A 15,295-nucleotide genomic window follows, 5' to 3' on the forward strand; every position below is an offset into this window, starting at 1 on the left:
TTCACCAGATTGATGAATTTGAACACCTTGCCCAGTGCAAGAAAGACTCTGAAATACTGGAATAAGTCCAGTAGAGAGCTACCAGAATATGTGCCGGGCTGAAGCACATGACCCACAAGGAGAGGCAGAAAGGACTAAGGTGGTTTTTGCCTAAGCAGGCAAGGCTGAGGGGGTTTCTTACTGCATCCTTCAGGTACCCAGCAGTGCAGAGAAAACAGAGATTCATCTTAGAGGTGAGATGATGATAGATACAAGTTGCTCTAAGAGACATTCCAGTTAAATAGAATGAAAACATTTTTCACAAAGAATGGTATTCAAGTTCTAGAATGTATTGTCCATCAAGTTTGTAGAATTGCCATCTCTAGAGATACTGAAAATAAAACTGTCCAAGGCCCTGAGCATTCTGATTGGAGTTGTTCCGACTCTGAGAGTTCGGATCAGATGACCACCAGTAGTCTCTTCAAACCGAAATTATTCTAAGATTCTAACCTCTTCTTGTAGGTCATGTTCTGTAGGCCTCTGCCTGTCTTAGTAGCACTTTAGTGGATCCCATCCAGTGTCTCCACCTGCCTCTTGAACCGGCAGCTGCAAACTGGCTGCAGTATTTCATGTATGTCCCCTCAAGTGTCAGGCTGGAGACAGGAGTCAGGCTGCTAATTTCCCTTTGTCTGTAGGACATACTGATCCTTATGTATCCTATGGTTTGCCTTTTGCCAAAAGAACATGTCTTTGGTTGTCATTAAACCCACATTTATTTCTGTATGGCTGTGCCAGTGCATGAAATTATTCCACCCTCAATACAGAATTTTGCCTTTATTGAGGCTTCAGTTGTCACAGTCTTAAGTTAGCAAGAGCCCTCTGAACTGTGGTTCAGTCACTCATATTAACCACTCTTCCTAATCATGTATCCTTGGCTAAATTGCTGGCGGTGCGTTGAGTTTCCTCATCCAGGTCATTTGTGAAGAAACTGAATAATGCTGGCCTATAATCAATTCCAGGGGCACTTTGCTATTTAGAGCACACTAACTAGACATTGAGCTGTTCATCCTTACTGTTAGAGCTCAGACCTGAAGATTAATTTTACTGAGTACTTTTACATAACTAGCTGTGGTTCTAAAGCCAGTGTGATTTGCAGTCTGCCATTAAACCTGCAGATCCTGGGAGGTCCTCTTGACTTGTAAGTTCTGGTATTTGCTTGGAAGCTGAGTGTCAGCTCTAGCCTTTTCTTAATTTATAAGCCACTTTCCTAAACTCGTGAATAAAAGTTGCATCTGTAAGTAGAGCTTTCCCTGTAGTCCATCAGAATAGTAACCACAACCCTGAGAGATATCCCATCAACATACTTCTCCCCAAGAACCAAGTGCAGTTCTACTCACCAAGTGAGTTTTACACCCTATGAAAAGTAGTTACTAATTATTTGGAAAAGTACTTACTAGTATTAAAACACAGTTCAGACCATCTTCCAAGAATACTGCGTCATTTCTGCTTATAAAATACTCTTCCTGTTGAAGCTGCAATAAGTGACTCCACTTCCAGTTCAAATGGAATTTCAGTTTATAGCAGCAGGTCAAAGTTCAGCTTTAAAAGAAGAGAGGGAAATCTTCAAGTTATTTGTTGTAATTTAAACCACATGAATCTTGTAACTGAATGGAATTCTTGTCTCTATTTCTCTATTCATGGAAGTTTAGCATATATTGTATAAACTAGCATTAAAAATAGCTTTTCAAACTTCTCGCATCTGCTGTGGTTTACTGTGGTCCATACATTATTATTAATGAAATACTTAGCATTTTTCTTATATGTGATAAAGCACTGAACATATATTGAATCACAAACTGTAATAAATATCTTTAGGACTATGAGAAGAGAGTGAAAGAGAGGGATGTGATTGACAGCAAAAATTACCTAGATGCACACAGAGCAGTTGTTGCCAACTACCTACAGAAGGTAAGATGCTAAATATATGGACCCACCATATTCCTGTAGGCCGTATGTTGCTTCTGTACTTGGGTACTTTATTTCCATGAATACTAAAACCTGATTCATCTCTAAATACGACCTACAGACATCTTTAAAATTCCAAGTTAGGCCTGAAACTGGTGTAACTGAACAAATGGAGGTCTGTGTTATATAATGCTATTGAGAAAGATGCAATATACAAAATGACCAGCCATTCTGGATATTTCTGTCAGTTCTGTAAATTCTTCTTTGCTCCGGTGTCCCAGAGATTTGTACTGTTGAGTCCCAGGAATTCAGTGATTTCTCTCTCCTCCCTGTTTTCCTTGTTGTAGGCTGTGATGCTAAGAACTTAATTATCTCCATGAAAGCAGCCTGAATCACTTCTAAAAATCATTTAATGTAATACACAGTGTCTTGTCCTGCAGCCTGAGGCAGAGGGCATATTTTCCATCACATTTACCTTCATTGTGGTATTAGAGTAACATCTTCCCCTTACATTGATTTAATTTATTCTTCTAGTTTTCATTACATTAAGATGATATTCTCTTTAATCCTTAGGGAAAAAGAAGGAAAACATTCATCATCTAACCAAGAAAAGTTTGCAATTTCAGATTGGCAGAGTAGCAAGTGCAAAACATGGCTACCAGTTTCTTACCAGTTGTGTAAATATCAAAAAATGTATCAAATTCTAGCCTGCCAGCAAAACATGAAGTATGATGATAAGGTTGAATTAAAGTAGGACAAAACAAATTGTTGGTTAGAAAGAATACTTCATGAAAGAACCATAGAGAAAAAAATGTTTAAATCTTCCAGGCAAGTGCCAAAGTCCAGATTCAGTATGATAGTATAAAAAAATTATTTTTGACAAAGCTGTCATATCTTTGTCAGCCCCGTATGTTTTGCATGGCATTGAACATATGGGTTTTGTAGCACACTGAGTAGTAGTGAAGTAGTACAGAATAGCATACATTATAGTACCTTTGTTTGCCTCTTTTCATAGATTAAATACAAGTAGCCTTTTTAAAACAGCTTTTCACTTTCATAAATTGTCAGATGGGCTAGAAAATTAGATTGCTCATATCAGAACTGAAATTCAGTTCACTCTGAAATGTGATCTTTGTATGTGTATCGCTTCTGATGTTGTACTAGCACAGAGTATAAAGGCATTACTAGCATTAGTGGTAGGAAAAAAGGACAAAGGCAATATTCTTTCAGTCTGCTTCCACACAGTTGTTGGGAGAAGAGGGAAGACTTTCATCTTTGTGCTTCACTCTACGACCTCAGCAAAGAAATGAAAGGAACTAAGAATTTTAAACATTTATTTGGAATCACAGTATTTGTAATACAGGCTTCATCAGTTCTGTAGTCCAGAGAATTTCTTTGATCCACATAACCGGTACCATATAGATTTCTCTACAACCTTTTTTGCAACTTCATTTAGATACTGAAAAGATGTCTGTTAGTGTCATTTATTGTTGTAATTGTTTCTGATGGTAGGTTGTAAGCAGATGAAGACATAATTTTTTGATTGTATGTTTTCATATATTCGTCTATGAATCTAGCCAGTATGTTTCTAGAGAAGCATTATATTGGTAAAATGAGCTGCTTTTACATTCTAAAGAAATGGCTGGTGGGAAGGAATTTTTTCTTCAACTGTGACCCTCTTAGAATTGGGAAAAATGAAGAATTTGTATGTGGATGTTCTGTTTGTGTTTAACAGACAGAATGCAAATATTGGCAGTGGTTTGGATTAGAAATGCACTTTTGTCTCTTCTCCCTCCCCATTCACAGGTTCGAGAATCAGTAATCAACCGTTTCCTCATAGCAAAACACCATTTCATTCTCTCTGACCTTGTCAATGAAGAGGAGATTCCAAGCCTGGGGTAAGAGAGCTATCCTTATTTTTTGCAAATAAAAAAATTAATGTAAAACCACCAGCTTTTTTTATTTCTCTTTTGCAGAGTGTGTTGTTGTGACAAACTGATGTGATTTTGTGTTTAGTATAATAGATAAACTTCCAATCACTGTGTATACCTGTGCCAGTACAATGTATTGATAAACAAAGTGTGTAAAAACTTTTTTAAGTAAAAGTCTGCTTTTGACAGAAATAAAGTGACAGTGTGTAAATAAGATTTAACAGGATATAATGCATTTCTGATGAGCTGATCATTGTCCAGCTGGTGCCAGATTGAATATTTCCAATTATCAGGCAAGTGTCAGAGTTAGTATCATTAGTACTGGTTCTGTAGGTGATGCCTACTTACAGCCAGTGCCTATACCCTGCAAATAATGTGCAGTAGAGTTTTAACTGTCATTTTCTTTATTTTACTTCCCATGTACTTCTGATGCTGAATGTTGTCATATGCTGTTTATGTTCAAAAAAGATACCGAGTTTGGAAATTACTGCTTTTTTCTTCTAAGATTATTGTTTCATTTATTACTTGAGCACTTTCTTTGGATTTTTGTTTCAAATCCCATACCTGTCGATTTTCACATGTATCAGTCATCACAACATAGATGACTCTGCTCACTTAAAATCTGTGTAAGTAAACAAGTTGTGCAAGTTATTTTTTTCTTTCATGTAGAAGTTGCTTCTGTTCACTATAAACAAAGCACCCTTGTAATACAGTCGAAGTGTTTTTCAGCCAGCTGTATAAATCTAAACAGTCCCATCTGCTGGAGATACAGAGACTTGCTCTCTTACAAAAGACTTCATGCTTAGTTTTAGTTGATGTTTTCAGATCACAGTAGAGAAAAATCTGAACAGGACTACAATTAGCTTTTTGTTTAAAATAAGATGCTTCATTTGTATTTTCTCATCATGAATCCTAATTCGTATTGGATTCTATTTGCAAAGTTTTATGGTTACTGAATTCCAAATAAACAGTGGTTTGTTTAATATTTACTTAGTGAGATATTTCAGTAACTCATGATTTTGTGTTATTTTAAAAGTAATTACTGAGAGGGATTTATTATATATAAGGAAGAAATGCCGTCGACTATCAGGTTTTAAATGTGATTTTTGAATGTCTGCAGTTGATATCAATGATGTAAACATTACACACATCTGCATAAACAAAACGTACATGTTCATTTTCTTGTTTTCCTATTTGTTTTCTTTTTTCCTTTGGTTCTGCTTTGCCTTGGGTTATAAGTTCTGAGGGTCCCGGGTATGTTGTGGTATATTGATTCTGCTTCTTTTCTGTAGCCTCTTGTTCAGTGTACATAGCTGTGTAGTTAGATGCTTTGCCTCTTCTGTACAGAGGTTATCATAATCTCCTAGATCCCTTGTTTACAGCACTGTAGTTTAGATCTATCTTGAAGCTGTGTAATTGTCTTGTTTGCATCTTACACAGTTTTGGGGAAAAAACACCCAAAATAGCCGAACTTTTTTGCACATTGAAGTTATAATTCCTGAAATATAAGACAGAACTGGATTGTGCAGTGCTAAACAATTGCAACATTTTGACATTTCAGAGAGTTTTGTTTGGCACTAGCAGGAGCAAATATTTCCTTTTTATGTTAGTGCATAATTTTCATGTGTCACGGTAACACTAGAATGCTGGATTCTATGCAAAACTGACTAAATATCTGGTTTATGATTATTAGTATTTTGGGACTCAGCCTCTTTAAACTGGCAGAGCCAAAACGACCGTTAAGGCCAAGAAGAAAAGAAAGGAAGAAGGTCACAGCACAGAATTTATCAGATGGAGACATCAAACTGTTAGTGAACATCATTAGAGCCTATGATATTCCAGTGAGAAAACCAGTGATGAGGTATGTTTAAATGCTTGTTTCCAGTACAGATTCATTTTCTGTCTTCTGCTGTTTTGAGGATGGATGAAGGAACGGATGTTGCAATGCAGCCATGTGTGTTGTTTTGATTCTCATAATAAAAACATACGTATATACATTTATCTTTTTATTAATGATGATAAAGAACTGATATTTTGTGAGTTTGTAGATTAATATAATAGTTTTTCAGTAGCTGTGAAATTCAAGACATGTTTTACCAGAAACTGTCTGAAAGATAAGTTACAGCTTTGACAGCATTGTAACCCTGGTAATATCAGATGAATTATACCTTCAGCTAGCCTCTTGATAAAACTCAGGGAAATTTTATTTCATAGTATCTTAATTAAATACCAAAACCAAATATTAAAAAATCCAGTTCTTCATTGTGGGATACTGTATTTTCCTCCTGAGTGTAGCATGTTGGTCTTCTTCTTGATGAACTATTTAAGTTAATAGTCCGAGCCTAATGTGGCTCTAATTTTAAAGGTGGCCTTTCCATTCAGGCACATTAAGACAATGCCTGCACTGCATGATGGTGGGTCATGTAGAGACACTGAACAGTCTGTTTCAGTTCCAGAAGCAATTATTAGTGCAGTGTTCTCTCTCTCTCCCCTCAAATGAATACACCTTGCATTTAATTCAGAGGTATTTCCAAGCTGGCCAGTTACAGAATTTAGCATCATCAGCTGTTCTATCTCTTACTGTATTACAGGTTCTGTTGCTCCTGTTAATAAGTTGATACTGAGAAAAGCAATTCACTGACAGGAAAAAGAAGATTAAAAATTCAAGCTGCTTCTACATGAATAGTTACTCTTTTATAGTCTGTAATGTGATGTTATCACAAAAAAAGTTATGTGGATGTACTATAAAAATAAATGTTTTAACATTTATTTTCTTTTACTTCACACATGGGTCGACAAAACTGTAGTATTCATATGGATTCTTTTTTGCCATAGAGGCTGTGCCTGAATACCATGAGATCTACACTGTTCACAAATTCTGCAGGGATTCAGCTACTTGAACTTAAAAACCTGTAGCTCAAAGAGATTGTGTGGGGTAGGCAAAAAAAAGTCTGCAGTTGATAAGCTCTTCAGAAAAGAGAGCCTCCGGGCACAAAGTACTCTTCTGCAACGAGGCTTGTAAGAAGTATATACTCGGTAGCCCTTTCTGGCATTTTATTTGTGTTATTTGATCAAATAAATATCTTCCAAAGCTTAAAATTGTAACAAAACCATCGGGAGTATTTCCAGAATTCTGTATGGCTATTAGAGAATGTGAGGGATTCATATTTTGTAATGAATTTTCTGTCTTCCCTGGTTGTTGTCTGTTTCCTCGTGCAGCAAACTTCAACAGCCATCGAAATCTTCAAGGTCCTTTAACGAGATGTTTGCAGCCTCTCCGTCAGCTCAAAGCCCACCTAATAGCCCAGATTGGGCATTCAACCAGGTATATTACAAAATGGACATTTTCTGTGAAGCTGTGAGCATTCCTCTTTTCCACAGACAGTAGCATTCACCCTCAGAAACATACCTTATTGGCAAGGTTGCCTTGCCCACTCCCTGATCTCCAAAAAGAGAGTAAAGCTGCAAAAGGTTCAGAGAAGGTGATGTCAGATACATGGAACAGCTACTGCCCAGTGAAAAATAGTGGGGCTTTCAGCCAGAACACCCGTAACTGCAAGTGGAGGAGAAGGAATATGGTAGAAAGTCACAAAATCACAAATCATGTAGACACTGGATAGGGATTGACTACTTCCTGGCACTACAAGTACAAATGTGAGTGATGGGCAAAGGAAGCTGGTAGGAGTTAGATTCAAAACCAAGCTTCAAAAGAAGGTTGTGGTTCTTCATTCAGCAGCTGGTTGGTGCCCAGAGAACTTGCTTACATGTATTGCGGATGAAAGAGGTTTGTTTGTGCTGAAGTGGGTATTAAACAAGTATTTGGAAGAGTGATCCATTGGGAGTTACTTAATAGAAAAATCATTACAAACTTAGAAAAGTCTTTCATCTGAAAATGTTTGAGGTCTGGGAGAGTAATAGGAGAAAATATCATCTATGCTTGCTCAGTTCTTCTGTATATGTTGGCTGCTGGCTGTTTTCACTTTGGGTCCAGTACACTCATAGTCTAAACCAGCACAGCCATTCTTATGGCTGACACTAAAACTACAATTGCTTGCTATTTAGAACTAAATTCAGCATCCTTCTGAATGAAGATGAAAGACCTTCAGGGTTTTTTCCTCGTTTTCTTATGATTTTCCTTCAAAATTACAGCTTTTTGAAATGTAGAAAAGGTTCTGGCATATGCATTTGAATGTTAATGAAGGCATTTTTAATCACATTAGGGGTTTGTTTTGTCTAAATGAAGTTGCTTATCTGGCATAGGAACCAGTTTCAGGGACAGCCAGGATTGTAGCTGTAGGCTTCTTGGATTACAGATAAGAGGATGCGAGTGCGCTTTTTTCCACTGGTGGCTGGATCACATGTTCTTTTTCAGTTACTTTCCTTGATTAGATAGCCTGTGGCTTTTTCATTCTCAGGAGAAAATGTGGTTTTGTCAGTGCATATAAATACGTCAAGTATTCTGAGTACACATAAACTTTTGGAAATGGTAGTGTATAAAATATTTTTAAAAGCTTCATAAATGCTTAGAAGCCCATGAAATGCAATATTTAAGGTGTATAAAGTTATATCTGGGCTGGACCAGCCTCATCACCAGAAATTATATTTTTCTAAATACATTAAATGTGTAATTTAATGTGCTCTTATGAATTTCCACAGAGGTCTGTTTCCTTTGTTTCGATACCTGTTTATAGGTTTTGGTCCGTCCTTTTGTAGAAGTTTCTTTTCAGCGAACAGTCTGCCGGACAACAACAGCAGAAGGTCCAAGCCCCAGCTGGAATGAGGAACTTGAGCTTCCATTTAGGTATGGCAAAATGAAACCAAATTATTTCTGATTAATAATAACTTAATTTGAGCATGCAAATTTATCCACATTTTCCTGTACTGTTCAAATCACTTTTTTGATTTCTTTAACCTCTTCAGAGCTCCTGATGGTGACTACAGCACCCACAGTTTGCAGTCGGTAAAAGACGAAGTCTTCATTAATGTTTTTGATGAAGTACTTCATGATGCTGTAGAGGTGAGTTCATAATTGAAGGACACTGTACATTACAGAATATTGTGAGCTTTTTGAAGTTGACAGAACAAGACTTTTCCATGTAATAACTTTCCCCCTCTTGTCCTTCTCTCTTCTCTCTTTTATCATTCCTTATGATTTTATATCTAGTCAATACTGCAAGGTTGTAGAGGGAGAAATTTTTACAGTGCTAACCTTTGTACAAATTCAGCTTGTACCACGTAAAATGCTGCTAGAGTTGAACACATGTATGTAGTATGCTTTACTGATATTTAATGGAATTGGCGATCCTAAAATTGAGAGGCATCATGAATTGTAATCTGAATTCTGTTCTTAACCTTAATCAGAACTTTTTACTTCATTCCATATGAGTGATCCAGTTCTTGTATTTTTTACTATTTTGTTACACTTTGTCTCATCTTGTTTTACAAGCTCTTTGGTGAAATAATAAAAAAACCCCAAACCGTCTATTGGTTGTATGCATTAATTGATTCGAATGAGACAAAAATTGCAAGTACTAGTAACAAGAAATTTTTGTAAGCTCTCAGTGTGGGCATAACTCCTTCCCCTGTTGAATCCAATCAAAGCTTTCCTAGTCAATTCAGCATATACAAAAATAGCAGCACTCAAAAATCTTGAAAACATAACCCAAAAATAAATAATGCACACACTTCACTGAGAACAGAATTCTGTCCTCAAAACTGAAATGATACTTGATGAAGCAGAAGGAAGAAAGCTACACTCTTGAAATTTGGATGTCATTCTAGAGATTTTTTTCTTAAAATAAGTTCTGGGCTGATCATACAAGATTTGGAAATCTCTGATAGGCAGTACACATGAAAACAGTTTTTCCATTTCACAGGGTTTAGTTAGATTTTCATACCATTTTAACTTCAAAAAGCTTTACTAAATACAAGTAAAATACTGCATTAGAAGACCAGAGCTTCATTTACTTTGTCTGAGAAGACTCTTGTGGACTCCTTGCCAGACTTTTTAAGTTCTCTATCACAGGTTATAGAGGACTTGAACCCTCAAGTGCAAGCACATTGTATCATGGACTGTGATGTGCTTATGTTTTCAGCATCTGGTGTGCCTGAAAGGTGTGCAGAATAATTCTGCTGCACTAATAATGGAACTGATACTTACAGAAAATTTTTAATACAGAATTTTTATTAATGCCTTGATTAAATTGTTGATTGAATTAAAGGAAGTGAAGCTGTCTTACAAAGTGTTATGTTGGGCAACTTTTTAATAGGATGATCGTGAAAGAGGAAGTGAAATCCACACTCGTATTGAGAGACACTGGCTGGGATGTGTTAAGATTCCATTTACTACCATATATTTTCAAGCAAGGGTAAGTGATTTTACTTGAAGTAAAATACAGAACTGAGAATGGAAAAGGGCTGGAAATGGAATGTCAGATTTAATTATATTCTTTGTAATTGTTAGTTTATTTTTATGGAATTGTTTGAAGATGTCTTTGAAACCACTGGGATTTTTTGGACAGATTTGGTGAGTATTTGCCAGTAAGTTCAAGGTTTTGAAGGGAGAAGGGATAAACAAAATGTACTCAACAGTGACAGTGCAGCCTGGCTTCCTTCAGTAGCAAGGTTAAAAGCACAGATTTTTAAGACGCAGTGGCTTTTGAGGTCTCTAGTACTGCACAACTCTGATAGATGAACTAGGAATAGAATCACCTAGGTAGGTGAGGAAATCTGACCAAACATTTTTTTCCACACTTCTCATGAATCACCAGATTTTCACCTTTGCCTCTCCCAATCCCTTCTTTCTTCTATTTTTAGAACTTTTAAAGGGAAGCTTTCTTCAAGAAATAGCAAGAGTTAGTCATGGGAGTAATAGTAAAACATGCACTTCTTCACAGAGGAAAGACTTTTTTTGTCCAGCCGCTCATCCTGGACTTAGTATAAGGAAACTAATTCTTTCCATTGATAGTCCTATTCCATTGTAATAGTGCTGTGGGACTTCCTCTGCGTGGCAGGTGCTTTTATGTGTAGATCAAATCATCTTCTCACAAAAGTCAGAATCTTCATGAAGTAAGAAACTGAGACATCAGTTGCATTCCTAACAACACATTCATTTGCTCTTTTCTGGCTGTATGGGGCACTTCTCAGAACCTTAAGGACTTCAAGAGCCTCCCAGATTCTTTGGGTGGAGGGTAAATCTAGAGGAGTCTCATTTAATTTAAGTGCAGTGCTTGGTGATCAAAGTGGTTTTCTTGGGCTGTCTGCAAGGCGTAACAGAAAGTAATTGTCGTGGGATTCAGGAAAGCATGGGATTCTTTTCATTGCTGAGGAATTTTGGACAGTGTATGTCTAACCAGGCTTAGTCCACTTGTTTCTGCTAGATCATTAATAATATGCTGTCTTCAGCTTGGGAGGTTAATCAGTTAATTTATCTCTTTGAGGGTTGTGGTTCCCCATATAATGAAGCTTACACTGATTTTAAAGAAGGTGTAAGTAGTAAGGTCTGACCTTCTTTTCATGAGTCCTTGGCCATCCTGTGCAGACAATGTCACGTAATGTGACCACCATTGCTATAGGTCAACAAACAAGAAACAACAAGATCCGATGCTCATTTTTAGGGAATTGTTCCATGTTGAATGAATGAAATTCACCTGAGAAGTGTGAGATTTAATGGGCAGACTTAACATTTTAACAGACTGCTTACCAATACGTATTGAAGGACACAACCACCATCCACAATCCATCTCTAAGGATTTCCCATACTGATGTCAGCCTCTGTTCTTCATACTTCTTCTTGGTCTTTCTGTTGTAGAACCAGAGTAGCTCCAGAATTCCTGTTAGATACATTTCTGACTCCTTTGAGGAGGTGTTGGAGTTTGTGATTGCCTAAGCATAGTGTGAGTGCTTGTATAGATCTTTCCAGCAGTAGAGATTCTTTGCACTTGAACAGGATTTCATATGGAATTTGAAAAAGCCTGATCAGCACAGTGGTTGTATCAAGGTGCATCTAGCAATTAAATTTCAGTAGCAAATGAAGCATTTTATCATCCTGTTCTAATTACTGCAGCAGAAATTTTGAGTGATATATTTAGTTTTCTCCTCATCAAAACTTAATTTTGTTCTTAAATGTTTGATGAGCCATGCCAGTGAGTCATCTGTTCATTTTCCACATCCACTGAAGATACCCTTTCTGGTGGCAGTTGCCTTAACTGTGTCTGAATCAGGAGCTTAATTTTTTTCTCCTAAAACTGGGTACCTTCACTGTTGAAACCTGCCCAAGCAAGTGTGCAGCCTGCCATCTCTTGTCTCACCCAGCCCTTCAGAAAGACCTTATTCTCTGTTTGTGGTGGCAGGGGGAGCTGCAAAGGGCTGGTGAGTCTGTCAGGGTACTTCCGTGGGGAAGCTTGAAAAATGGGCCCAGTTCCAGTTCCACCCAAGAAGCATCAGTAGGTTCTGCATGGAAGGGGGTTCCATCACTGAGATGCTGGAAATCATTCCCATGTCACTCATAGGCAAAGACCCCTTGGTCTGCTCCTGCCTTGAGAAGCACAGTCCTGCAACCCGTATTTTGCCAATTTTTCATTTTTCCAGGTAAATAGAGCTATGTAGAGTTTGCTGTTTGAAAGAAAAATAGTGAAAGGCTGGCACTCTTTTCTTTCTCTGTGAACTAGTGTATATGATTTCCATTTTATTGAATATTGGTGTTCATAATATGCAAGAGAGGCTGAAATCAAGTTGTGATTAATATATTTAACAATATGATATCTCGTGTTTTCCCCACAGTTAATCAACATAAATATCATATTCTCTCATTTTATTATTTTGTAGCTTAAAATAACAATCAAAAGAAGAAAATATGTGGACACAAGTAGCAAATTTATGTGAGAGGGAACTTCTGCTTTTAATGAGAAATATTTCTCTATATCTATTGTAGATTGATGGTACATTTAAGGTCAATATTCCTCCAGTCCTCCTTGGCTACAGCAAAGAAAAGAACCTGGGAATGGAGAGAGGTTATGATTCTGTGCAAAATCTGAGCGAGGGCTCATATATAACACTGTTTATTACCACTGAACCACAGCTCATCCCCGGAGAGTCTGTCAGAGAGAAGGTAACTAATCAGTAATTCATCATACTCTTGCTCATTGTTTCCAGTGGTGCAGTTCTTGAGATGCATATTAATATGTCTCCTTAGAGTACCAAAGCAGATGAATGCAAGTACAGGACCTTCATACAAATTCGGAGTGGTTTATTTCAGATTTTTTATCTCAGTTCAATTTAATTAGATGCACCATTAAGTGAGATGTGCACTTAATGCATGAGAAATAACTTTGCTCAGTATCTAATTTTAATTTTAAGAGAAAGCAAATTTGCATTCATATCTGTGAGCAGGTAGTTTTTCCCTGTACTTTTGTAAACAGCAAAGCATTCATGTGAGTATTTGTGAACAGTGAACAAAAAGGAGATGGCAGGTGCAAAGAGTATTTTCTTGCTTCTGTGTTTATACTGTTCAAATGAGCATTTATTATTTATGGCTTCACGCATGCCTCCAGATCTTGAAGATAATTTTTAAACAGCAGCTGCTATTTTTTTCAGTTTCATTAGTAAACCAGAAGTGCCACAGACTAACAACAATAGTTGTTACAATTCTTTGCTGCAGCTCTCCAGATGCAACACATGCACTTATTATAGAAAGCGTTTGCCGTAAAATGAAAATAACTAACTAAATAATTTGCCATCCTTTCTTCCTATTCCTGGCCTGCAGATAATTTGAAATGCTTGTGTAGTGTTTTAGGATGCTAAGCATAATTTTACTTTAATTTTATTATATCTTTTTTGTTTCTTTACTTATTTTTCCTCTCTTTTCTGCTGTCCTTCCTGAACCTCTATATAGATGAATGAAATGCTTAAGAAGGTACAATATTAACAAATCAGTTGAGATATTCGTGTTGTTCCCAGGTTAAGATTTAGCTTGGGGTTGTGCCATTCAGCAACCTTTTTGCAGTTTGTGTTACTTGACCGTGACATAGTAATTGTTTATTTGCCAGTAATACTTGCAGTAAATTGCTGTATTTAAATTTATAATGTGCCAGAGGCTGTACTTTTCTGCTGTTAATTGTGGTTGAGAAGAATCACCACTGTGTGCCTTCTCTGCTATCTTGGAGGTCTAGCTGCAGGCCAGTGCCCAGCTGTTCCACCTCAGGTTAGTTTGAGAAGAGTAACAAATGACAAAAGTGGCTTATTTTAAACAAAAATATTATGAAGGATGAACTTTAATTGTCTGCACCACTAGAAGTATACAAGGAATTCTAAGTAGATAATTTTGACCAATCCTAATACCTTTAAAAGATGACATCTTTTAAAGGTAACATGACAAAATAATTGTCATTGTTATATAATTAATATGTGCTTTTGAGTCCTACACTTGCTTCTGAAAAATCTCATTTAAAAAATGTGGAAATTTTAGACACTTCTGAATTAAAAGGATTCATCTGAAAATCACTTGAACCTTCTCTGCAAATATTTTGGCATTGAGCAGAGTTGTTGCAGTATTATTTATATAATAATCACTGGGATTTTATGCATGATGTCAATTGTGGTTTTAATGGAGTGCTATGGGAATAGCACATACGATTAGTACCTAACCATAATTGTTTCCTTTTGACTTAATATGTGGTGTTACATCCTTATCCCCACAGTGTTACTTGGCCATAACTTTCACTGCATTTTTCAGTGCTTTAATAAAGCCAGCTTATACATATAGATCATTATGGGCACTCATAAGTAAATGCAAATTACGTGATTTTCCATTGCCTTGACCTTTCTTACATGTCTGTAAGTAAAACTTTTTACTACAAGGCAAGTTAAAAATGCTATTAGGAAAGAATTTAACACTCTTTTTATTGTCCTCTAAGTGGTGAAATATGGCCAAATATAGTAAACGCTTAAGTCCAAACTATAAATAAAACCGCTTTTGTATAAATTCTACTGTCTTTTGAAGTTTGATACCCAAGAAGATGAGAAACTGCTCCAGGCAGCAGAAAAATATGAAGCTGAATGTACATCAAAGTTTCCAACCCGCCAGTGCCTAACAACTGTAATTGACCTTGATGGGAAAACAGTTTTTATTACCAGATATATCAAACCTCTGAATCCACCACAGGAGCTTCTTGATGCCATCCCAAATAGATCTCAAACAGCAGCAGTAAGTACTGAGAAAAGCTTGTAAAGTCTCTGGGATACAGCTTTCAAGATGTTTGTTTGTTTGCCTGTGCATGTGCACATAAGCAAATCCCAGCTTTGTGTCTCTCCTGTACAGCTACACCTTTTGCAAAGGAAAAACTACAGTACAAAATAAAGTAGAGTGACTATGTGTAATACACGGTAAATCCAACTGTAATGATACTGTAAAATATTATTTG

The 15,295-nt window shown here is 36.7% G+C and overlaps 1 protein-coding gene across 6 annotated transcripts in view; it reads left to right on the forward strand.

The window, feature by feature from the left end:
• Positions 1–15,295, forward strand: part of LOC125326126 (complement C1q tumor necrosis factor-related protein 7) — a 118,042-nt gene that overhangs the window by 94,153 nt on the left and 8,594 nt on the right. For 4 of the 6 annotated variants that reach the window (XM_048303982.1, XM_048303983.1, XM_048303985.1 and 1 more), the window contains 11 exons: positions 1,855–1,947; positions 3,751–3,842; positions 5,115–5,129; positions 5,569–5,736; positions 7,095–7,200; positions 8,567–8,676; positions 8,796–8,892; positions 10,145–10,243; positions 12,808–12,984; positions 13,768–13,788; positions 14,875–15,078. In XM_048303982.1, the coding sequence (XP_048159939.1) occupies positions 1,855–1,947; positions 3,751–3,842; positions 5,115–5,129; positions 5,569–5,736; positions 7,095–7,200; positions 8,567–8,676; positions 8,796–8,892; positions 10,145–10,243; positions 12,808–12,984; positions 13,768–13,788; positions 14,875–15,078 (1,182 nt within the window). The remainder of the gene's footprint in view (positions 1–1,854; positions 1,948–3,750; positions 3,843–5,114; positions 5,130–5,568; positions 5,737–7,094; positions 7,201–8,566; positions 8,677–8,795; positions 8,893–10,144; positions 10,244–12,807; positions 12,985–13,767; positions 13,789–14,874; positions 15,079–15,295) is intronic. The other 2 variants (XM_048303980.1, XM_048303981.1) reach the window with 2 other exon arrangements.

This window comes from Corvus hawaiiensis, chromosome 5, assembly GCF_020740725.1.
Source record: "Corvus hawaiiensis isolate bCorHaw1 chromosome 5, bCorHaw1.pri.cur, whole genome shotgun sequence".
Lineage (NCBI taxonomy): Eukaryota > Metazoa > Chordata > Aves > Passeriformes > Corvidae > Corvus > Corvus hawaiiensis.